The sequence below is a fragment of the Parambassis ranga genome, chromosome 5 (assembly GCF_900634625.1).
Source record: "Parambassis ranga chromosome 5, fParRan2.1, whole genome shotgun sequence".
NCBI classification, from domain to species: Eukaryota; Metazoa; Chordata; class Actinopteri; family Ambassidae; genus Parambassis; species Parambassis ranga.
Genome location: NC_041026.1, coordinates 6,088,496 through 6,114,818, shown reverse-complemented (window position 1 = coordinate 6,114,818; position 26,323 = coordinate 6,088,496). Strand labels below are relative to the sequence as shown.

At 44.2% G+C, this 26,323-nt stretch overlaps 1 protein-coding gene across 2 annotated transcripts in view; it reads right to left on the bottom strand.

The window, feature by feature from the left end:
• LOC114435843 (diacylglycerol kinase delta) overlaps nucleotides 1-26,063 on the bottom strand; it is a 42,630-nt gene extending 16,567 nt beyond the window's left edge. Inside the window, exons 1-2 of one of the 2 annotated variants that reach the window (XM_028405764.1) lie at nucleotides 25,971-26,063; nucleotides 25,260-25,364 (exon numbers count right to left, since the gene is read on the bottom strand). In XM_028405764.1, coding sequence (XP_028261565.1) covers nucleotides 25,260-25,364; nucleotides 25,971-26,063 — 198 coding nt within the window. Of the gene's footprint in view, nucleotides 1-1,971; nucleotides 2,325-25,259; nucleotides 25,365-25,970 lie in introns of those variants that run through there. The other variant, XM_028405765.1, reaches the window with a different exon arrangement.
• Between the last annotated feature and the right edge of the window lie 260 nt (nucleotides 26,064-26,323).

Below are 26,323 nucleotides of genomic sequence, written 5' to 3'. Positions count from 1 at the left end.
GTGCACATATTTTGTACAGCAGCTAGCAATTAGCTGCTGACATCTTACATTTCACAGAAGTTAGCGTCTGTATTTAAGCTAGCAGAGAACGTGAGCAGAAACAGTAAAACAAACATAGCTTCAGGGCAGTTTCCCTTTTTATCCTGTGTATATTTGCCTTTTTTACCTCTCAGTCCAAACAGCATGACACCTCTCCTAACATCTTCATCTGGGGCATTTGAGACTCGCTTTCTTTGAACGTCTGTTTTTGTAGTAATGGCCTTGGCTGTCTGAACACAGGGAGTAACAGGAGGCAGAGGCGCCACTGAAGCAGCAATGAATCTAATTCATCGCTCCATCACAATCTCATTTCTCTCATGCAGCGTGCATTTGTGTACGTGGGCAAACCCCGGCCTGTATTGTCACATAGAGCTTCTCGGCAGACGCTTCTTTCTTAGAATAAATGTGCTCTTATGTCCTGAGGGAGAGAAAATCTCATATCGTCACCATCTCAGACAGAAGAGAGAGAGGAAGTGGGCTGATGGCGGGAACAGTGATAGATGGGCTTGCTGGTATGGATAATTAATGAGAGGAGACAGGACGGAGAAACAGAGCGGGAAAAAAAAAGTGAGACACAGGATTTACAGCAGCTCTGGAGAGAAAACATAAAAGAGAAGAAGTGGAACACAAACACAGACAGTAAAGGTGTAAAGGTCTCCCCACCGCAGCACCTGACACGTTGGAGATAACGGCAAGGTGCAACAACCCTCTTCCACCAATCACGCTTCTTCACGGTTGCCGCAGCAACGCCAACAGAAGCTGTCAGTCAAGACGCTAATCAGGGTGTTTCTGTTTGACGAAAGCGGCTGATGACATAGCAACTGCTGATATAGCTGAAGGACGCACTGTAAGTTAGAACAGGATGTTGCAATGACGCCCAAACTACAGGTTATTTCATAACATCAAAGCAAACAGGCTTTTCCGCCATTTTTATGGTCACCATGGTGATGCTGTCTGAGAGATTTTACATAGATTACTGTAGTCACATGACCACAGGAGGAGGCCATCTACAGGATTTTTTAAAAAAAAAGAGACTGACAACATCTCTCCACCTTAACATCTGGTAAATCCAACTACAGGCAAAGCAACAAAATAAGCAAGACAAGGTCATTTTTGACCTCTTAACATGGAGGACTATGGGGACTGACTCACTTTTTAAGCTTATGTTAGCTCCACGCTGATTCATTTTTTAAAGCCGTCGCCCTTCAAAAGTTACACACATGGTGTATAGAGTAGGACTGCATGTACACAACATACAAAGCACTCAAAGGTTGGTGTCTGCTCGCTGTAGCTACACCCTGATGGCGTCCTTCTCCTCCGCTCCAGTCCAAAGATGTTGTCAGACAGATCAGTGTATTCATTAGAGCAGGACTAATCACATCACAACAATCAGCCCCAGTAGACCTGATGATCCCACACACACACACACAGACACACACACACACAGACAGACAGACAGTGCAGTGAAGCACATTAACACAAACTTACTCATCTGCAAACAGCACACAGTCAAACAGAGCAGCCATCCACACACACATCTGACGGATTCAACCCTTTAGGTTTTCTTTTTGGAGCTTTGTTTAATTATCCGACTGAGTACACACACACACACACGCGCTGCATGAAGGACTGACCTTCAGAGTTTGTGCTGTACACACTTGATCAACCATCACTGGCATCGACAGTGTGGATGTTCAAAAAGCTTCATACCGGAGCCTTAGCTGTCCGTGGGGGGGAGAGGCAGGATTTGACCCCCTGAACGACTCACCTATCCACACACACACACACACACACACGTCTCTGCCCTACACCCACAGTCTATAAAAACCAGCCGTTCACTCTCTGACCCGGCCCACCGCCCACTAAACATGTGTGCTCACATGTCCTTCCTGTCTGCGGTCACTGTGGCACCGCCGTTTCATTCACACTGACCTCGTCCACCAGCCGGCTCCCCTGCGACCTCTCATTGTGACTGAACTGCAGGTGGTCATCGTGGCTGAGCTGCCCGTCGTCCTCCTGCCCTCCTCCAAACAACAGGGACACGAAGCAGCACCTGCTGGTCTGACACAACCCCGGCATCGGCACCCTGGCTGACGATGACCTCACTTCCTTTAGCACCAAGTTTGACCTCTGAAAACAGTGTGTGTCAAGAGCTGGAGAGGACGTTCTCCTCCGTTCTTAGTGGATTACTTCCTTCCCATGTTCTTCTGTCTGTTTTAATCACACACACACTACCTCAGCCGTGGCCACACCGGCAGTCCCTCAGACAATGCAATCCTACTTCCTTTCTCTCAAACTTCCTTGTCAGGTAGCTCCGCCCCCTCAGGTGTGCTGCTATAAGTCAGCTCTTTTGTGTGTGATTCTCTCTCTCTCACACACACACACACATCCTGGGGATAGGGCGGGGCATGCAAATACACTCCACTCCCAACACCTTATCTGACACACACCTCATGTGTAGACCTGTAAGAACAAGTCAACTTCCTCGAGGCTATAAATAGAACTGGATGGACCAGTTTGGTAATGAGGGCACACACACACAGACTAGAAACACACACACACAGACTAGACACACACACATGGCTGATTTAAAGCATGAAATAAGTTTAAAAACACACACACACACAGTCACGTCGGGAGGGTTAATGGCCGTTATTCCTAAGAGAGCTGGAAAAGTCATTGTGATCACACAAACTCATGTCCTGACCCACTCTGAGTGTGTGTGTGTGTGTTTCCTGCCTACGCGCTGTCATCGGACTGCTTGCAGTGTCAGATCAGCGTCTCATCTGCCAAGGAAAATTACAGCAAGTGTGTGTCTGTCTCTGTGTGTGTGTGTGTGTGTGTGTGCATATGTGTGTATGTTTTCTGCCAGTCGGCATATCATTCTGTCTTTAATGAGCAGAAACATGCTGTTCCCTGCAGACACACTTACTGACACCAGCTCTCTCTCTCTCTCGCTCCATCCCTCCATCATCTCTGTCAGTCTGTTTTTCCTTTCTGTAACTTTCTTTAACCCCTAAATCACTCGTGGTTGAGTCGATTCAGAACCAGGTCACAGGACTTCATTACTGTGCACACATAAACCTCGACCTTAAAAATTCAACCACTGCTGTTGTTTTTCTTCCTGGTAAAGACAGTAGGACCACAGAGTTGTGATGACACAAACCACCAAATGTTGAAAAACTGTGTCTAATGTGCAGCTGTTTTTTCACTGCAGGAACTAGCAGGATGGTTTTAAATGGCTGGAACCATTGTGGGGGAGGAAATGCACCGGAAAAATGCTGCAGGGGTTAAACAGCAAAAGAAAGTAATAGATAGTAAAATGGCACTGTTAATGTCAAAGAAGATGGTGGACATTACAGGAACAGTGCCTTCCTCTACTGTTTTAATTTGACTTCAGGAACCTACATAGAAGGGTGCACATGTCCCTGCACTGTGGGAACTAGCCCTGATGTATTTCAAGGTAAAAGGTCTCCCTCTGGACATATATGTTGCATATAGGAGCATGTGTTCCATCATAGGAACTAGAGACCCTCAGACCTGAACGGCCCTCATAATCTATGCAGTGGAGCTAAACACTGATGAGCGTGGTATCCTTCTGATTAAACAGAGCAGTATGATGATGAGGCGCAGCTTTGTGGCTTATTAGGCCACAGAGACGAGGTAGTTCCTGTGCTGAATAGAACATAACATCTGCAGGTGCCAGGGCTACGTTCCTGTGCTTGAAACACACTTATACCCCGTTCACACTGGGGAAAGAAATCTGGCTACAGTGGGATTCGGGCCTATCCAGATGTGTTTTTTCTGAGTGTGAACACCTGGAATCCGGCTGTATCCAGTATGGATCGTGGGTGGATCTAGCCGGATTGGCTCAAATGTGGCTCAAGTGTGAACGCAAATGTGGCTAGCGACATGCTACTTCCGGTTAGCGACATGCTACGGACTCTGTATATTACGAGGCGCCACCTAGTGGTTTGGAGGACAGCAAACACGCTGGATGAAGCCGGATTGAGTGCGGACCAAGCGGCAACCTTCGGGGCTCAAAGTGGAAGCCCATGCGGAAGTGTCAAAACTTGTAATTCACGCTGCAACAGCTGGGGGTTGGCTCCAAAAGCGAGTAATTTCCCATAGACTCCCATGTTAAAATGGCCGACTTCACAGCAGAAATTAACATGTTTACGGCCTGGTACAAAAAACCACTCTGGTCTCAGATGATAGGTTCTCTTCTAGTGTCAATTGTAGGGGGGGTGAATTTTTTTACAACCCACTCGTTTCAATTGTATTCGGACTTAAAATTACGCATAATTATGGGCGTTGCCGCTTGAGTGACAGACAGTTGCCGTATCACAGCGTGAGTTTCCTGCTCCCACGATCGCCCGCCCCCCTAAACCCCGCTCGTGCTCCCCCTCTTTGTCCATATTTGAGAGTTTTGGCGGACGTGACGCTGTCAACATGGCGGCGGTCATCACGTCCCGGAACCTCCCACCGAGCCTCAGAACGGCTCTTCAGAAACAAACGGGTGACGTCACGGAAGCTCTGTCCATAGTTTTTACTGTCAATGGTGCGGACACAAGTGTGTGCTAGCCAGATTTGAAAATAGGTCTGAACGCATCCAGCTTAAAGACTGTCTGGACTCAATCCTACTCTAGCTGGAATGACTTTCTCCAGTGTGAACGGGGCCTTAAAGACCGATTAAAGGGGCAGTTCCTGTTTATTATTATGCACCTTCACACCAGCCTCAAGTTCCACTGCAGTGGAAAAAAGCCATCGGTGTTGGCAAAGAGTAAAATATACATGAGCTATGACGTAAATTTTCCTAAAAAAAGAAACATACAGCTGTTGTTATTGAGAATATTGAAGAATATCTGGGTGCTGGGACACATTACGAAGGCTAATAACACCTTCATGAGCTTAAAAGGATTCTGTGTTTGAGATGTAAAGGAGCTGGTGTGTTTTTCTGCCCAGCAGCTGTTTATTCATGAATCAGTGGAAGCGCCGCAGAAACACTGACACATTCAGGTGCGTCCTCATAATTAAAACAGATGCACGCCGGCTGCTGCAGACACCGAACCACCTGACCTTTCAAACGCGCCTATGTTTTTGTAATCATGAGGCCACGCTGTCCCTGGACGGACATCGCTGGAATGCCAAATAAGGCTCCAGCCCAATGTCACCACCTACCAGTGATGTGGAAGCGCTGCAGTTACTTAGTTTGTCCAGCAGATGGCAGACTGGGGAAAAAGATGTGAAGAGGCAATGAGGCAAGGTGACGGGGTGCACAGGGAGAGACGGAGGGACACGCACTGAAGAGGACAGACAATGAAAACAGAGTGGTGCAGTCATTTGTATCAGATTTGGCAGGGCGTTAACTGTGTGTGTGTGTGTGTGTGTGTGTGTTGGGTTTATTAATAGAAACGCACACTTGGGTTCTCCACGTGGACCCACTCCACACAAAATACACCTCACAGTAGCTTTGTAGTGTTTTGTTTTATACACTCTGCTGCACTGTGTGGGTCACCTGGATCAGGCTGCTGCTTTAAGCTCCACCCGCTCCACCCGCTCCACCCGCCCGGCACTCAAAGGTCGGTAAAACAAACTATCACTTGCAGATAATAGCTGGCCGAGGTCAGGTGCCGTTAATTACATCTATTTACTTCCTTAGCTTTGTGACATTTATAGGTGATGATGATGCAAAGGCATGTGGGGTTGCCACGGTAACACTGCGACTTTCAAATCAAGCTTGAAAACGTAACGACACACACACACACACACACACACACAGAGAAATGATCACTCTTTTCACCTGGACAATCCAACAGGAGGGAAACTACGCTGTGCCTGTCGCCACCACTCCTCCCTATTTTAGGAACTTCTTAAGTTAAACTGTTCGCAAAAAAAAAACAAAAAAACATGACAAGACGAATCATTTGAAATAGGAACAGGCTGCATCGTCTGTCATGCATAAACAAAACGTCTGACCACACACACACAGAGTCAGAACAAGGCGTGGGAGGACTTTGCACCATGGCGACCACATCCTGTCTCATGTACCTCTCTGCGTTTATTAATAGACACACACACACCAGTGATATGTGCAGCCAGAAAGAGAAACAGATGACACTACTTTACATGGACAGATGGGTAGAAGCAGCCAGACACAACACACACACACACACACACACTCTCTCTCTCTTCAAGTTTAGCCACATTTTATATGTTGACAGTATAAAAATATGATCCAGTTTTTGGCTGCTGTCTGTGAGGTTTGAAGATAATCTGCTGCTGCCGGTGATGATGATGATGATGCTGATGATGACGGTGGGGTTTGCCTGGTAGCATACAGACCAAATCTGGCTCTGATGCTGCATAATCCTCACACACACACAAACACACACGCTTGGCACATACACAGACGAATGAACAGATCAGTCTCTCAGCCAACATAAAACAGACGTGCGAAGGAGAAGGTGAAGGGTTCTCTCTTAATGTGCTGATGCGATTAGCATGTTGGTATTGATTTGTGATGTTAGCCGTGGCTCCCTGCTGTTAGCAGGCAATCATAAAAATAAAGCAAACTCTCTTCTCTCTCTCTGAGTCTCGGTGCTGTTGGTTGCCGTCGTCATGGGAGATGAGTGATTTCCACGGCAACCTGTGGGGGCTTTTCCTGAACTCATTCCCCTACAGGCTCGTTCTGAACAGAACTGCTGCACAATTAGGACCTAACACAAATCTGGACTTTTATTACTAACCATCATTTTTGAACTCAAAATATTGACCAGCACAGTCACTGATTTTACTCCTATAACTTGAGGTTGAGCAAAAACCTCAGTGATCAGTGCCTCTCTGTGATAATAGATCATAGAAGTTGCAAATCTGTAATGTTTTTTCAATATTACACACAGTCCTTTACAATCCACCATAAAAATCCTTCTGGGCAGCTGATTGAACAAACTGTCTATCATGAAATAACCCCAAGAGACAACACAACAAGCTCCCGAGGATCTTTGGAAGCTAGCAATTAGTACGTAGCTAGTTCCGTTTACAATTTTCATCATCATTCATCATCTTTGTGAGGAAGACATGCATACACATGCTCTAATCCCACCGTACACAAGCCTGTAAGTGTCACTACTTCCTCACAGGAGACTGATTGGTCCGAACCACCCGTGGTTCTGCCACAAGCACACGGCTTGAAGCCTGGCACGGTGGATTTATGAGTTTTTGATCTTATAAATCAGTCAACACTGTCAATGGGCTAAATATTCACTATAAAAGGCCAACGAGTGCTAACGCTAACAGAGGCAACCATTGTTATAAAATGAAACAGAAGCTCCACCTGATTGACATTAGCATACATATGTCAGCTACATAGTTAGCAGGTTTACTACTGAGACGTCAAATTGGTCTTCAGACATCACTCAAGTATGACTGGACTGGCTAGTTCTGTTTGGCTGTGTTCTTTTCAGTAATAGCATGAAGACTTCCTCCACTTTCAAATCATTCTACATAACCGTGCATTTTGTTCCTTTTATTCTTCACTGTGGATGGTCTAAACACAGAGTGCCTGCAGCTGTGAACGGGTAGGTGGGTCGGCTACACAAATGCCGGCTGTGGAAGAAGAAGCGCTCGGGGTGCGGCCGTTTGTGCAGCTCCACTTCCTCTGCACTGCTAAATATGATAAAAGAGCTCCGAGCCGCTGGACTGGTTCTGTGACGGCAGACCAGGGTCAAGTCACTGCGAATCAAGTCAAGTAACATGAATCAGAGAATTTGTCTTGTCACAGCGACATGTGCAGTGTGTGTGTTTCTCTCTCGGTTTCTAAAAGAGGACACTGCTCTCCTATGGCAGCCGTAAGCCTTAGAAAAAGTGAGTTTAACACATTTTTTTTTTTTTACACATGTTTACAGCTAAGACAGTGACTGAATCCTTATTTTGTAAAATCAACATTTTAATAGAGCTGGTTCAGATTTCTTAACAGCTCTCTAATCAATATTTCGCACAATTTGGAGCCATTTTTTTAAAGTTGGATGTCATATCTTTCTTAAAAGATGATCCGATATTTAATTTTTTAATTACAAATACTTGATATGAAGAGGTCACAGTGGATTACACCATTAGCATAATCATGCTAACACATGAATACATTGAAGCATATAAATAAGGGTAATATATGTTATCAAGTATCAAGTATCTTTCTTATGGAAAAAACTAAAAACATTCCAGTTCCAGGCCTTTGAAATAACATCAGTGTGCATATTTAGCACCCTCCTGTGGTCACATCTATGTAGTGCATGCTGGTGCCAGAGTACTAAAAGTTATGACATTTGGCTATCTATTCCTAAACTAACTACAGCACAGTCACATGACCAAGTGTACCGCTCCGACCTCTTCTACACTACAAATGTGTTGATGATGGTCGTAGTAATATTTAGGCATAGAAATATGAAAGATCATCAGTGGTGTGTTTACTAGCAGAACTTGCATTGGAAACCATGGACTTCAGGATACTAACACTTTACTGCGGACTCCAACCTCACACCAGGGATGTACACATGGCACCATCACCTCTCATGAATCACAACAGGTGTCGCCGGATACGACCTCCGTCATGACACCACCGTGTGTGTACGAACAGAGAACTCCCATATAATACAGTGTCAGCTTACCGGGTCAACACACTGCAGCCTTCAGCTGTGCCGCTGAGGCTCTGTTAACCTACAGTGATACTTCACAGCTTTTCTTCTGCTCAAGTTTCAGGAAGAGCCGACGTTTCAATAAGCTGGATATCAGATAGCACACACACACAGGTTGTGAGCGCTGGTGTGTGTGTGAGATTTTTATGGTACATTCTTGTCAATTCACCAATAATAAGCTATTGTAATACTTAAGAAAAGAGTCAGCTGTGTGACCTTTTTAACACAGACGGCACATTAGAGAGACCTAAGGGTCAGATTTCAAACGACATACTAACACAGTAGGTTTGCTAACATAGACTCACTGATTTTTATTTGATGGACATAGAACCTGGGAGACTCATGAACAAAACCACAGGAGGGCGCATAGCTACATAAAGCCTGGGTTCAGTAGAAAAATAATGAGGATGTTATGTTCTGTGTGTCAGTTCTCTGTGGTCAAACTTAACTTGACGAACAGATTTTTACAGACTGCTGAAATCTAAGGAGAGTAGACACAGTGGTCAGGTCAGAGGTCACCCTGCCTGCCCCTTTGGTGAGTTTTGAGGATCACTGTCGAGTTCAGCTGCTTTAATTTCATCTGATAACTGTCTGTTTTTACATTGTCGCCTCCTGAAGGCCACTCAGTCCACGAGAGGTGGACAGAGTGTTCGGACAGGGAACTCTAAACTCCAGGTCAAAGGGTGGAAACAGGCAAAATTATACTATATTATTTTTCACTTTGAACATTTTTCTGAAGTATGCAGACGTGGTTTTGAGCCGGTACGGCGCCCATCTCTGCACAAAAATGTATTTAAAGCTTCAGTGTTCAGGCTTTATCGCCACCTGCTGGTATTGTGAGTAATTACACACAAACACAGCTGATTTTATGCTCCAACATTCTTTTTTCTTCTGAAAAGTTGACTTTTTAAAAAAATCCCTGTACCTCAAGTTGCTGTTGCTGCATTTTCTCTTCAGTTTTGTCAAACAAATCTTTAATTCGGCGTCTTTAAAAAGTTTTGGTGTCACAGCATTATGATCCTTCAGCACACCTGCTCGGTCTTTGTGTGAATAAAAATGTAGCCAAAGCTTAATATATATAGATTTTCTCCTCACTCTGTGCTTTAATATCTCCTTCTTCCCGTCTCTCCCTTCCTGCCTTCCTCTGTCTCCCCCATTAACTCATATTCTTTGCTCCGGATCAATATCACTCTTCTCATCTCGCCCACCATTCCTCCTCTCATCCTGGCCTGGTCTGTTTACTACCACGATCGAAACCTCTCCTTCCTCCTCCTCCCTCTTTTTTTTTTTCATCCTGATTTCTTCTTTATACCTCCTCTTTTAACCCTCCTCCGTCACTGTCCTCAGTCGATTTCATCTTCCCTCATTTCCATCAATGTTTTCCTCCATTTGTCATCTCCACACTGTAAAAGCCACACACACACACACAGTGTGTCTTCCAAAGTATTCCTGCTTGGCTGAAACTCATAAAAGAAAATCAGCCTTGTTAGTTTCATCCTGTCTGGACACTCGTACATCTTCATCAGTGTAATGTCACAGCGTCGGTGTCTGAGTGTGTGTGTGTGTGATGAGTTTGTGTCAGACTGCAAACATGATCGACTTATTTGTCACATGAAAAGTGAGACAGAGTGAGTGGAGGTGACCCTGCTGTCTGCCTGCTCCTCTGCCTTTTGCTATCTGCAGGTCCTGTGATGTGATGGATGGAGCGGTCCTCCGCATGTCTAGACCACATAATCTGCTTTTTACACTGCGCTGATTTGCCCACTAAAACTGGCCCTGCACAGTCTGGTGGTCTAAACGGCTTGACCTAGAGGATTAGAGGCGCTATCAGCGATCGCAGCTTTACAGCAGAGGTGTGATACCGCTCAGAGATTTCACTTTTTATTTAACTTCTGTCTGTGAGTGGAAGTTGTTGAGTTCTTTTGTGTCACTCTGCTGGGCCTGACTGCACAAAGAAGATATAAAACTATAGAAAAATAATTACTAACCACAGACAGCTAGCATCTAATTAGCACTTAAGGGTTTCAGCCTAAGCTGCAGGATTTAGTCTTCTATTCTTTTTATGTACAAAAGCAAGCTACTAATGTTAGTGAGCTACATGCTAGGCTAACACAGGGAGGGAATGGAGGACAGACAACTCTGAAAACATCAGGAACTGTTACAGGAACTGGCTCCTAATAATTCAGCCTTGTGTAATCTGGAAGGAGTTCCTATAGGGGAAGTTCCAGCAGTGGAAACATGCACAATGAGGTGAGCTACGACTTCCTGCAGTGCAAAACTGAGGATAGAAACCCCTCACAGATGTCACAGTACCTGAAAGGAGTCCAGGTTTTGTGCACCGAACTCCAGGTCAATGAGTTTTAGTATCTGAACCAGGAAGATATAGATTACAGTATATGATCATATTGTACTTCCTGTTGTGACACAACTGGTAACTAATCATCACATCACTGTAAACTTATTGCACCTCCAGTTGGTCCCAGCGTGGCAACAAAACAGACGTCAGGTTCCTCCAAGTTTCAGCAGACAGAAGAAGTGTGACACAACATTAACGTCTGATCAGGTGGCAAAACAGCTGAAAGTGCAAAATGTTGAAATGTTAAACTCTGTGAGGACAAATTGCACTGAGGGGGTTTGCACAAGCTGCTGATGCAGAAATCATGTGCATTTGTTGTGTTAAAGTGTGTGTCTGCCATGCTCATGAACTCCCTCTGTCCACTTCTACACTCTCTCACCTCATGTTTTTAAAAACACGTTAAAATAACCTCACACTGCACGCACATGTAGAGCCCACAGAAACACATACACACACACACACACACACACACACACGGAAATGCATGGTGAGTGTGTTTTGACAATCTTCCAACACACTGATGCTGTATTTGTTTAACAAAATGACCTTCTAAATTTAGAGTCCATCTCCCAGAGGAGGCTCTAAAAATGGAGACAAACCACGTGTGTGTGTGTGTGTGTGTGTGTGTGTGTGTACAGTTAATGTGTGAATTCTTGTGGCTGCAGCAGAAATTCTTCTGGTTTGCTGTGTTTTGATGGAATCAATAACAGAACAGCGGTCATCTGTGACACACTCGAATGTGAGAAAAAGGCCGCTCCTTATTTAAACGTGCTAAAAAAAAACAAAAAAAACCCACGCTGACTCGAACGTTTCATTTCCTCTTTCTTCTTTGTGGCGCCTTCATCGCCTCTTCTTCTTCTTCGCTGAAACAGTTGTTCAGGTGCGCTCAGAGTGTGTGTGTGTGTTGTTGTTGAACGTGTGAACGTGGGTGGGTTATTCTATGTGTTTATGTGAGTGGGAGGCAGCTGTATATTAACCAGCATGGTTTTCATGCCAACATCATATAATTGGAAACATGTTGTGTAACCACAGCAGGAAGTGATGCTACTTCTACTATGTACAAGAATGACGCATCAAATTCTGCCGTCAGTTTTATAACGTTTATTCCAGCTCTGATCATGACTGATGAAATGTGTGTTTGTTATTCTGTTAAAAGGCATCAGAAACACAAAAATACATGAACATGTGATGTTATCTAGTGTGGGAAAGAATCTGAGGTTTTGGAAAAAAAAAATCACGTTTGACTCATGTGACAACAACAAAGGGAAGAAGAAGAACAACAAGGTGGACAACAAAACATTACACAACAAGAACGGCAATGACAAAGAAAAGAAGAAGAAAGGACAGACAACCACCACAAAGAGGAAAAGGCCAAGGAGGAGGACAAGAAGAAGACAAGAAGAAGGAGAAGATCACAAAAACAACAACAAGGTGAAGAAGAAGGAGGCGAAAAACACACAGAAGAATAAAACATGAACGAAGAAGAAGAAAAAAGGAGAAAAAATAGGTGTGGTCGACCATAAAAAGGAAAAGAAAGAACTTGTGTGCACGCTCCCCCTCTCTCGCTTGCCTGACAGGTGGGTGTGTGTGTGTGTGTGTGTGTACCAGCGTTCATGCAACACTACACTTGTAAAAAAGCGTGTGTGTGTGTGTGACGAGCACCAGATTGTTGCGCAGCATGTTGGTACACTCACACACTCTCTGCAGCGATGGAAAGGAAACGAAGCCACGAAACCAAAAATAAAAAAAAATAAAAACGATGTGAATAAAGTGAAGAAATGTGAAAGAACGAGAACAATGAGGAGGTTAAATAAAACACAGAAGAGAAGACAAAAAAGGAACTCAGAGAAGTCGAAAGAAAAGGAACTGTGTGCATAAACAGAGGGAGGACGGTTAGGGGTTTACCAAATACAGTAACAGCCTGATGCTACAATAAGCTTGGCTCCTCAAACATAGACATGCGGGACGAAAATAGACTTTCTACAGAGTTTGCTGAGTGGTTAGTGGTGGTGCAGAGAGCATGGCACACACACACACACACTGGTTTGTGTGTGTGTGTGTGTGTGTGTGTGTGCGGGTTTCACAGAAGCAGAAGACTCCGCGCTCCATCTGTGTCTCTGATTCCTGTTCTTTAGAGTGAAGGGAATCCTGCACACACACACACACAGGTGGGGAATTCAACCACGATCTTATCGTGCGCACACCATTTACTTTCATCTGCACACTTGCTGCACAACCATGCACTGCACAAACTAACGTGCTACTGTAAATCATGACTGTTCTGTTACAATGTGGGAAAATATTCACGTGCATAATTCATGTTATTAAAAAGGCAGAGGCAGGGCGAACAAACGTAATCACGCTTCCATGTGCATATATGTAAGGGAAGCCTTAGGTCAGCAGAGGACACATTCCCAGACTTCTATGCTAACATATAAGAAGCCTAAGGACTGGAATGAAGCCAAAGGCAGGATGAGTATGTCTGCTTACACTTTCATGCTAACACATACAAAGCTAAACAACAGGGGGAGCACACATTCCTGCACCTCCATGTGCATACAAGTAAGCCTTAGGAAAGGAAAGGACGCATCTAACATGTCAGAAGCCTAAGGCACATGAGGAATTGCTTCCATTGTAACACATAGGAAGGGTAACTCTTAAGAAGTCAAAACAGGAGCTAAAAAGCAGGGTGAGCACATGCGACCATAGGTTTATGTGAATACAAAGGAAAGCCTTAGGCAAGGAGATCCTCCTGCACTTCTGATCTGCTAACATATAAAGGTGGGATGTCTGTTGGCGGGTAGGCCACACATAGCCTCACCTCCATGTGAATAAAAACAGAAGCGAAGGGCAGGGAGAGCTCTCAATAAAAGGTGATGTGAAAGTGAGGAAATATGTGTAGCTAAAATTTAACTGTATTTCAGGAGGACAGCTTTTTCAGAAGGGAACTGAAGCCTTCATATTACACTCTCTTCAAAGGCATCAGACTGCATTGACAAAAACGGCAATTTTACCTTTTATAACATGGAGAGTCTAGTCCACCAGCACCAAGTTACAGCTACACAAACACGCATGAAGGGTTAAAAAACACCTGCAGCCCAGAGTACTCATGGGAAATGTGGACAGCGATGTGCTCACTTACAACACAGCTCTCTAGTTGCACGTGTCTGGGATAAATCATGTCGACATTTACATGTTGGCACTGTTATTTGCATTCCATGGTGAACACAATCAGGAGCCACATGCAGACAGGAACTGCAATCTTCTCTGGCTTCAACAACAGATTTACCACACTGTTCTTCCAACCAGTGTGTGTGTGTGTGTGTGTGTGAGGGAGGTGTTGTGTAGTATGTAGGACATTTCCTTCTTTTGGTGTTAAAGCAGAAATACCATCAGACAATCCTGTGGGACTCTTCTTCTTCTATCAGACCCACTTTGAATACAAAGGAGATACCTCCCACCCCATCGCACAATAAACACACACACACACACCTCTGGTTTCACACATCTCTTCATCTATTCTGCCTCCTCTCCATCACCCGACGCTTTGTCCCCTCGTTCTTCTGTCTCATTGTTCACAGTGATATTTAATCAGCTCTTTGTTCAGTGCGCTCCTTCGACCTCGCTCAGTCTTTCAAAGGATGTGGCTTCTTCTCTCAATAACACCCGTCTCTTTCCTGGTAAAACTCTTACGTATGTGTCAAAGCTTCTGGGTGTGCATGTTTGTGCATATTTGGAGGATATTTTTGAAGCCAATTTGACAAAACATAAATGGAGAACTGGGGTAGGGGGGTGGGGGGTATGTGCTGATAACTTGCCAATATTGCTAATATGATTCACTGTCTGGCTCGGCCTCAAGCTCGATGACTAAGGGAAGAGAGTGGCAGAAGCAGCGAGGTACAAAAGGCCGAGTCAGGGAGCGAGACAGAGATGGAAGTGGAGAGAAATTGGCATTGGTGCGACTTCAGGCTTGGTAAGCTCTCCCTCCTAATATGATTATAAATCGTCTTGTCCTCATCTTTTTTTTTTTTTTTGGTGCCAGTTGTGTCCTTGGCCCGAGTCGCTACGAGCCTGGAAAGCCTCTGCAGACCAACTAAGCTAAGTGCCCGGTCAGAAAACTTAAAAAAAAGGCTCTGCTGGTTGAGGTTAAAAGGACACTTCAATAAAAACAACTAGAAGGCATCAGCAATTAGACTAAATGTGACGGAGCATGTCAATAAAATGCAGAGTGTTTCAGAATCTGGATGGTTTGGTGTGATAAGATCAGGTTGAGTCACAAAATGGAGCCGGATCAACACAATGATGTCCCACCTTGACTAATTGAGATGCTGAAGATTTGCCCAATGTGCTTAGAGCAAATGAAGGTGATGCAGACAGATAGATGTGAGTGGTTAGCGTCTTAGCCCGACATTGAGCAATGACATCATTGTTTGCTCCTGTTCTTAGCTTCAGTTTGAAAACCTGCTGCTTTTCTGTGTTTGGTATCATTGTATCAATTCATGTTTGAGTCCAAGAGGACATCTGTGCCAGATCTGAAGAAAGTCCATCAAGGGATTTCTGAGACATTGTTCATCACAGGGACCTTTGAACACCAATGAAACTAGTTCATCCTTGAATCCAGGTGAACATTGAAGAGATTCACTAAAGGTGATCATGAGATATATTGTGGTCACAAGAACAGGACTAACAGACAAACCGTTGAGGGGAAAGCACCAAGAAGGACCTGAGGGTTCTTTGGACAAACTTTGCATCCACTTTAATGGTAAGCAGGAGTCTGCATTGAAGGATGTCATCCTTCAAAGGACCTGGTCTATGGTGTTGTTGTGTGCTGTGTAGCCGTTAAAGGTCACAACAACGGTTGTTAAATGGGACTGCCTGGTCTGAAGAACACTTCCTGTTTATCACAAGGTTGTTTGCAACCAGTTCTGTGTGTAGAATCTAATGTGGTAGAAGATCTAACATCGCCACGAGTCCTGGATCCACCTGATGATGAGTCATTCGACTTTTTCCGTCACATTCAGAAGAGACTTTAAAGTGGGTCAGTGTTGTTGCACTTCTAATCAATCTATAAATGGGTCATTAGAAGGACGCACGCCCTCAACTGCGAAACCTGACTGGTAAAAACCACTGTTTACAAAAAGATGGCCACCAAACTGACATGATGATCTACTCTGCTGCTACAGAGACAGAACGGGTCGACCCAACAGAAACAGTTTGGGCCTTTTGACTCATTCAGCGGCGTGAAGACTGGAAGTTAAACAGGACAGAGTATGTTGCACAGTTTATCTGCTACAATCTGTGTATTGATCATCTTGTACTTTCGTTTCAAAAACAATCTTCCTCTGCTGCACGCATCGCACACACACAGACACACACACACACACACAGACAGCTGTGTATAAATAAAATGTGCTGTTTTTAGAAGGGAAGCCACATCCTTCCAGTGCGCGCTCTGTCATCCTCTCGACTTTACTCAGACTGTTTCCACTAACGATCACCAGCACAATCAGGCTTTGACCTCTGCACTGACACGTGACCTGTTGACTCTTGTAATTAATTCTTGTCTCTCTTCTTTTGTCAAAGGTCTGCAGAGGACCTGTTTGATGGTCACGGTGCAGGTTAGATAGTCGTAGTATTTGCATGCTCTGGCGCGCCACACATCAAGCTTAATGCCCTCATTTGTAAAAAAAAATAAAAAACTATACTCTACAGGGAACACCTCCAGTGCAGCACACTGTACAGGAAGTGACGCCTACACAGGTTCATGACACTCAAAAGGTGTCTTCTCATATCAAGCCCTGCTAGAGTTAAAGACACCATGCTGCTGTAAAGACTTCACAAATCAACATGTGGGTAAAAAGCACAGAGGGGGTTCAAGCTTAGGAGCTGGAACCTGATCTCGATCCAGGTTTGATGCTCATGATGCAGCATAGGGACACAAATATCATGACCAACAAGACCACTGTGTCCCGCTAATCTGATCCAAAGGGGAAATTAAGGGATGCTCAAAGAACCAGCTCCTCAAGTGGGCACTCCAGAGACCTTCATGTTAAAACATTATAGCAGAAATGTTTACAGTCTGGCACTCCTTAGTTAACTCCCTCGCCCACCTCACCTCTACTCATGCTCAACTTCCACGGTTAATCAGGATGTTGGGCAAGACGGAGACGCCCAGAACCACCACACCGAACTTTAAACTCATTGTTCAACTGCAACAAACCTCCAAAAAGTCAAAACCATAGATGTGAAAGTGTCCTAAACCCTGTGAGCTGTGTGAGCTCTGCACTAATAACTGCACGTCCATGAAAGATTGGTTTAACACAGCAGGTAGGCCACAGCAGCACACACAATGAGCATAATAATTCATATTAATTCTAATTACTGTAATTATAGCATTGTATTTGAAGTAGAAGCAGTGAATGGAGCCAGCTCTTCCTCTCTCTTTGACACTTGAGGACACACACACACACTCAGCCTGCAGTCTTTACTTCAAGTGTCATTAACAGATGTGTTTTTTCATGCTGCTGACTAAGACCGTTATTCTTCATGTGGTACTTAAGTCAGAGTGTGTGACAGCGCCCAGGAACACACAACTCCACAACACACATGCCCTCAAAACACACACACAATGCTGATTCTGCAACACACCATGCAGTCACAGAAAATAAAGCAAATCTGGAAATATATCGGGGTTTCTCAGGCTGGCAGTACTGCAAAAGCAGCACATACATGTGTGTGTGTGTGTGTGTGTCACTGTGTGTGTGTGTGTGTTGTGGTGACTGTCTTTTACTTCCTGTTAAAGAGGTTTCAAGAGAGAAAGACACACAAAAACCCAGAGTGGGTCTATTTTTGGCTCTGAAGAGAGAACGAGAAAGATGGAGAGATAGCAGGCTTAAAAAAAAACCAAAGAGATGCACCGTGGCATAAAAAAACAAAACACGGGGAAAACAAACACAAAAAAGGGGAAATCAGGAAAGAAGAAATGAAATATGGGTCGTCTTGTTTTAACCCTGTGAGCAGTGTACAGCAGCGGCAGCAGCGGCAGCGGAGCGTCAGAGGAAGTGTTGTGGCCTCTGTGTCTCATTAATAGAAACAGGCCAACTGAACATGAAGTGAGACTGTGAGCGCTATTTAAAGGAAGAACCTCACACCTCACTGCTTATATCGAATTTATATTTTCACGTTATGTCACAGGATATTAGCTCGCTATGCTAATGCAACAAATTGCTGTGTTCTATGTCCTCCTTAGGCCGAGGCTGCAGCAACCACTGAGGTCCCCAAGGTCCAGACCTCTGCATTTTTATTTTTGTATACATAAAAGTTGTGTAGTAATTACTTGTTTTTGCAAACAGTGGTGGAGGAAGTACTGAAGCTTGGTACTTAGTAAAAGCACAATTACCCAGCAAAATATATACTTATAAGTAGTTTTAAATGCACTAAGTATTAAAAGTAAAAGTACTCACACACTGAATATATATGATTGATTTCCATTGCAAAGGATCTGAACAGGTTAAAATAATCAAAGAAATCATCTCAAATGAAAATGGAGCATGTGTAGTTAATGTCCATGTTCAGTCCAGAAGCAGCTATGGACAGGTCTGTGTGTCATGAGGCAGGCTGTGGGCATCCAGTGAACAGAGAGGCTGCTGATAACAAACAGGCATTCAGCATGTTTACTGTGTCAGTGTTCCTGCTGTAGATTCATGTATGATTCATGTTAATCAGACATTAATGGATGGACCTGTGTTAGCAGACAGCAGCTAACTAGTTAGCTCACTGAGCCAGAGCACCGGCATCATGACTGAGGCTCATTATAGAAACACAGCTGGCAGCGTGACACCACCTCCATGCAGAGTCTGACCTCACATCAGTCCAGCACTGTGTTCATCACATGGAACAAGGAACTACAGACACTGTAGACATGTAGTTTTTACTTAAGTAAAGTAGAAATACATAAAAAATATACTTAAATACAAATACTTAGTTACTTTCCACTACTGGTTGCAAAGATTGTGTAACACCACGATATTCCACTCTGGTGTCATTGCTTGTTTGGTGGGTGGACGATCAGAGGACTAAATGCTTCTGTCTTCTCTCTAATAGATTTTTGGTCAAAAAAAGGCCAACACCAGGATTTTAGGTGCACATCTATACAAGGTTTTATGGTATGATGCTCATGGAAGCCAAAATAGATCCAAAAAAAGTCTAAGGTCAAAAGCTCCATGTTAACAAGTCCAAATTCACAGTTCTCTGCTGTCTGGTTGCATTACAGCCGCCCTTTTCTAAACTTTCAACACAACATTTAGCTAGCACGGAATTTTAGCACATCCTATCTGCTGATTGGACGACGGCTGTCATGAACTTGCTGATTTTTTTTAATTAGCATCAGCAGAAAAGATGCTGCAGTTTGAGCTAACTGAACCAGCTGAGTGAAGACTGACACAGAAAAAGACATCAAGTCAGGAGACAAACACAATGTGTTGTGTTGTCAGCTTCCATTAATGAGCAGACAACAGAGACAAGGAAGTGATGAACAGTACATGTCTGTGAACACACACGCACAAAGTTGTCAGTGATTGATAACACACGTTAGCACATTAGCAGTTCTACACACACACACACAAACACAGACAAATGCACACCTGTCAAGACGTGAAGCCTGTTCGCCCATTAGTGATAACACAAACACACACACAGCTGCTGCTGATTGAGAGCACACACTAGTTCATTTGTAACACACACACACACACACACAACAGATACTGTTGTCTCCTCATCATTAGCACATTTGCAAAGTGAGTGTCACCCTGTTAGACACAGCCGTTGAAGATAACTCATCAACTTTGTCTCTTGGCCTCACACACACACACACACACACACACACACTGTGTGGCCTGTTACAGACTCGATACAGGAGGGAGGGGATGACAGGGCGAGACAGAGGAAGAGACTAGAAGAGGACATGATCAATACATCATGTTATAAACTCACCTACTGATAACATTCATTCTAATGTGACTGCACAAGGACCAAATACTGGGATTACCTCTAAAAATTAGCCTGTGTAGTACCCTTTCTAGAGAGGGGGGCGCTGTTGTGTCTGCCTGCTGCTTTCTACCATTGCTCCAACCACAGAAACAGACATAAATTAGTTAGCCTGCAAGCTTAGCTTAGCTTAACTTAGCTAATGTCACTCGTCCAGTCACGGTAACTACACTGCTTTTAAGCACTTTTCAACAAACCAGATTAGCATTAGCATATATGACAATCTGTTTGTGAAGCTAGCGGTGCATGCTAAGCTAATAACACAAACTTATGTTTGCCAGGTCTCCCATTAATTCTGCTGTTTTCTCATGAAATAGTAACAATTATGGCTAGCTGGTTAGCATGATAACTTACAGCTGTTATTCACATTTTGTTGGTAAACATGGGTCATTTTTGAATCATTTCTAAACCTTTATTTAAACCACCAATCGTACAAATTTGTATCAATGCGTATGTTTGCATTGATTTGGTCGCCTTAATGCATCTTTCTCTGATTTCATTGATAAACATATTTGTTAAAATCTACATAGTAAAACAGAAAAAAATGTGATGTGAGAATTAAGAAAGAGTGCAGAGCAGAGTCAGGCAACAAAAAGGGAAGAATAGGATGAAAGGAAAGGAAGGAAGGACGGGATGATGAAGGATAAATGTCGGAGAAGAGATCAAGGTAGGAGGAATAAAGCAGGACCAGGTGTCGGCGTTAAAAAAGAGAGTGGACACAAAAGGGGGTTAAAAAAAACAGAAACAGGAAGTGACAGCATGCGGCACAAAAATACGTCCTTCTTTTCAAAATGACGTGGAAGTGGTGTTAAATTCGATTTAAAAAGGAATCATAAAACGAGATCATGCAGGGATACTTCCTGCTTTCTCTGACAGTGACGAGTCCCTCCGTCGGACGTCTGAGGAGGCCAGATCAATAGAAACCGAGTCTGATGAGGGCGTCGGCTGACAAGCAGCAGACGAGCCGGGGAGACTCAGCATTTACACAGAGGGTCAGTGTGCACACTCAGGCATGTATGATTAACAGCCTGTGTACAGTAATTTCATTAGAGCTAATCAATAATACATGCTGCCTCCATCTAAACTGCTCCGTCATGGACTACTAATAAATATATAGCAATGATGCTGCTGATAGGAATCAAGAAACAAACATTAATACTCTAAAAGGTTTTCAATTATAAAGGTTCTGTCCTTCTGAAATAACATTTTAAATATAAGACACGCAGAGCAAACATCGGACCGATGAATGTGAGAGTTATGTCAATTGATCTTCTCAATGATTGGCTTCCAGTCACGGAGCCAAGAGACCAAAGATAGGACAGGATTTCAATTCTTATCACATGAAGGAATATTGATTATGTGCTCTTTGACTGCCTGCTGTTTGCTCACAGAGCTGCTATGGCTCTCCTGTGTTTGATTTTTAAACCCTTAATGGCTCCTGTAGGAGGAGGAGGCCAAAGTCCCGCCCCCCCCTTTCCTGTGGGACCAAGTTAGGAGGTCATCAAGAGATAGAGACCAAACATTTCTTGATCCCATTAGTGCCATTAATTACACACAGACTTTTGAAAGTTTAGAATTAAGTTGGTAAAGAAAGATAGTATTATTTGTTACCTCTTCCGATCTTTTGCAAGATTTCGAACTGCTCGGCTGTAATGGGAAATGGCGAAACAAGAAAGTGAAACTCTATGAATACATCAGTGTTAGGTAATATTGTGCAAAGAACCCATATCGTAAACCTCAGGCTTGACTGGGCGGGTCCACTTTTGAGTTACTAAAATTGGGATATTTTTAACCCAGCAGTTTTTAGAGTGTGAATTCACATGGCCAGAGAAAGGGTGCAAAGAAAGGGGAGTGGTGTGAAGCTCAGTGAGGACCCATCGCCATCTTGACAGTGCCATGCTAATGCAGAAAAAAAAGGCCTCTGTATGAGGAAATAATCTATGAAGACCAGAACCATGGTTTGTACCGGGCTGTCAAAGTGCTCCTGCTATGCAGCTCTAGCAGTTGACTCAATATTAGGATACGTTCAGACCTATTTTCAAATCACACACGCGCTCAATCCGGCTTAACCCAGCTTCTTTGTTGTCCTCCAAACCACTAGGTGGCGCCTCGTAATATACAGAGTCCGTTCAGGTTGCGGTAGGACCGCGTGTGCGCATGCATCGCATGTTTTTATTGTCCCGTGTCGCTCGTTCTTGTAGCTCTGTGGAAAATAAACTTGGGCCAAAGCTGTCGTAGTTCAACGGTGTTTACATACGGCTTTTGTACGCGACCTGGACACTGTCCCCGTGAATCTGGAAGTATGACATTGCTAGCGGGATTCGCTAGCTGCATTTGCGATCAGACCCAGATGTAAGCCAATCCGGCTAGATCCACCTCCGAGAGGTGGATTGAAATCAATCCGGATATATCCAGATACGGCCCGAATTGACTTCCCCAGTGTGAACGGGGTCTTAGAGCCAGGCCTCAAGTGGCCATTTGAGGAACTGCAGTTTCTAAACTGTCTTGCTTTTCAGCTCTGAAGGCTGCTGCTTGATTTGGTTGTTCTTCTACTGAGGTCGGCATCATAAACATAAAGAGAAGCTCCAGAATGTTTTAAAATGAATGCAGCGATCATGCTGGTCGGGCCGTCAGGATACAAACAATGTGTTTAGTGCAATCTGTGTACCAGTGCCTGAATCTTAAATAGTCAGGCCGCCTCCTCAACAGTCCTGCCAACCTGTTGTGGTGGTAAATATGGGTATTAGAGCCTGCTGTTTGCTGCTCTTACATAACTGGCTCTGGATCTCTCTCTGCCTCCTCCTCGCTCACTCTTCCACTCACTAATTTTCTCCTCTTTGTCCACCTCTCTCTGTTCTATCTCTCTCATATTGACCCACACAATATAGCAGCTGTATCACATCAAGCCAAGGGCATAAATCAAAAGCTCTCTCACACACACACACACACCTTCCCACACACTCATGCACTCTCCTCAAGCCATTTATGTCACCCCACACACATCTATAACTCGTCCTCTTCTCCATTGCAGTGAACACCCACACACACATTTCTGCACTGGGAGCGAGATGCAGATAAAAAAGAACAAATATAGTGGGTTCGGTTCCAACAAAGCAGGAAGTCCACACAAAAAAAGAAGAAGAAGAAGAAGTGTTACCTGTTGGTCAGCACTCAAAATGCAAGAAATACATGTTTATATAAGCTGAAGCGTACCTACTTCTGCAGGGATGCAGAGAAAAGTTTGATTTACTGCTCACATAACTAAACATGAGGATGTTCTGTTAGCTTGAATTAGAAAAAGCATTACTGGAAAGAGGAAGAAGCGTACAGTCAGTTCTTCTAAGTTCAGTTTTTTTTTCGCTCACTCTCTGTTTTAGCTGTGGTTGGTGAGATAAATTTCACATACACAGCACTATAATTAGAAACTTATCATCTCAAGTGTTGTGAAATCTCACATCTGGGACGTATCTGTCACCAGTGGACACACAGCGTCTCTAACTGTAACACTTTATTGTTGTTGAAGGTGCCGAAAATAAAAGCAAAAGGCACACAGGAAACATGAGGGGGGGTGGAAGGCGTGAAATGAAAATGGTTGAGCCGGACATTGCGGTTTCTGAGGAACACATCGTAACTGTTTCTTTTCATTTTAAGCGTAAGTTTTGTTTAAAAACTGCTGGGTCAGAGGTTGATTCTCACAAAAAAACAATGCCGAGAGGACACACACATCTTCATCCATCTTCATCAGCCTCTCAATTAGCACATCACATCAAGGTCACGTAGATTACAGAGCGACTCTAACCCCCCCCCCCCCCCCCCATCATCACTGAAGCCAAAGATGTTTTAATTCCAGCCAACACCAACGTCTCCGGAGTGAATGGAAATGACACGCCACATTTTCCGAAGGCCATCACAGCATCCGTATAATTATTATTTTGGGGCCTCACCACGGAGGAACTGAATTAACCTAATGGTGCCAGCATGTCATGTCACACTGGATGAGAATTAGCACCTCCTTAAGTGGTGCGCCAACATAACGAGTACGGCAACAGACAGGGGACAAAATGAGGCGAGGCAAATGATGCTCAAAGTGGTAAACAACGCATGCACGCACACACACACACACACGCATGGACACACCTAAAGAATAAACAAAGAGGATACACAAACACACTAATCCGCTCAAGCCATTGTTGTCGCTGAAGCATAATCCTGAAGTCGATGACTAGCTTAATCTAAGTCACATGACCAGAGGTGCACACAATCTGATCAACACACACACGCACACACGTGTAGAGCACAAAGAGCTACACACAAGTGCAAAATAATGAACTTCAGGTGTGTTCCTGACGAGTTTCAAATACATGGGTGTGGCTTCCACTCATAATCCTGACCCGGTAACCATGGCAACACTCTGTAGTCTTCACACACACACACACACACACACACATCACAACACATCACATCAAGGCCGGTGTCCGATGAGATTAGTCTGATCAATACCAGACTGATATCCAATACCATTATCCTTAGCGGGAACAAATGACGCCTTATGGGATGCCGTCGCCATGACGACAGGGGTTGCCAGGTATCCCGTGTCTCTTATCGATCCGAGGGTGTTTTAAAAGTTGATACTCAATGCAGGTAATGGATAATAATTTCAGCAACTGATGATAATTTGGATATCTATCAGCAGTGTGTGTCTTTGTGGATATTAGCTCATCAATAACTAATGTGTGTGTTTGTGTGTGTGTGTGTCTGCCGGTAAGAAGCTAATAACACACCATCGATACCTTACTGTAAAACAGCGCCCAGGGGCCAATAATAAGCAGCTGGCACACAACTCATCATTATCATCATCATCACAGCACGAGAGGGAAACAAACGCAGGCAGGAAGTGGACCAGACGTGAGCAGGAAGTCATGTGACCTGGCTTTAACGGCAGGGCAGAACAGATCAGAGGTCTGGATAAGGTGTTGATGACATCACAGAGGAGCAACACTCAGGCAGAGACTGAATGTGTGTGATCATCACAAACAGAGACGATGACAAAGGTCCAGGAAAGCGCCTAAAATCCAGCGTGCTATGTCACACAAACACACACACACGCTCTCCAGCGCGTCTCCTACCTTGGCCCTCATCTGTCCCGAGGTCGACACTTTGCGGATCAGCTTGTGCGACGTCTCTTCTTGTTCCCCGTCGCTGTCTGACGACTCCTCTCCTGCTTCTCCGGCCTGGAAGAAGACAGGTTCAGAGAAAACCGGCTTTCATTTCTGTGTGTGATTTAGACTTTATGATTTTATAAACACTGTTTTCTGTGCGACACAATCTGTGGTCGATCATGGTTTTTAATTCAAACGCCGTTCATCACTTAACATATGTTTCCCAAGGAGGATTTTCAAAATAAAAGCACTCTGTCTTAACTTAGAACTTAACTCCTGACTGCATAGGTTTTGGATTGTTTGAAGTAAAACTGCATCACATTCAAAATGTACGTCTTCCTCATGTCAGACTGAGTAGGAGCATTTTAAACAGCATTTAAAGGGACAGTTCACCACAAAATTATCACACAAATAAACTACGCTTTTGTCCTGTCGGAACTATTTTCGACCGAACTACACCTGGCACAGCAGATGTATGCACGAGGCTCCTACACTGCGGAGGACGCCATTGATGTGTACGTCCAGTCACATGCAGAGGCTCTTTGGCCTTGACCTTTAGGGTGACCTGTTCCTTTAAGATTCTGGCGACACCAGACATGATGTTTATGTGGAAATGAAAGTCATGCCTGCTGTGTGTGAGTCTGCGGCAGAGCTCTGATCTGTGTGAACAGTACTCACAATATGAGTCCTCTCGGAGTCCGCCTGGGGCGACCCCAGCGCCTCGCCGGACCCCGCCACGTACAGCACGTTGGGGTTGAGTTTGGACGCCATGGTGAGCTTGTAGAGGAGGAAGAAGTGGATGAGGAGGAGGAGGAGGAGAAGTTTGACTTTCTATCCCAGGGGTCAACTCTGGAAAAAAAAAAGAAAAAGGTGGAGGGGTGAATTATTGATTATGGATATTTTTTAGAGTTCAGACCAGACAGATCATAAAACAGGCACAAAGAGGAGGGTCGCTTCAGCTTCTCAGTTCCTCTTTGCTTCTTCCTGCATGTGTGTGAAAACACTTGTGGTTTTGCTGTAGAGCTGATGGA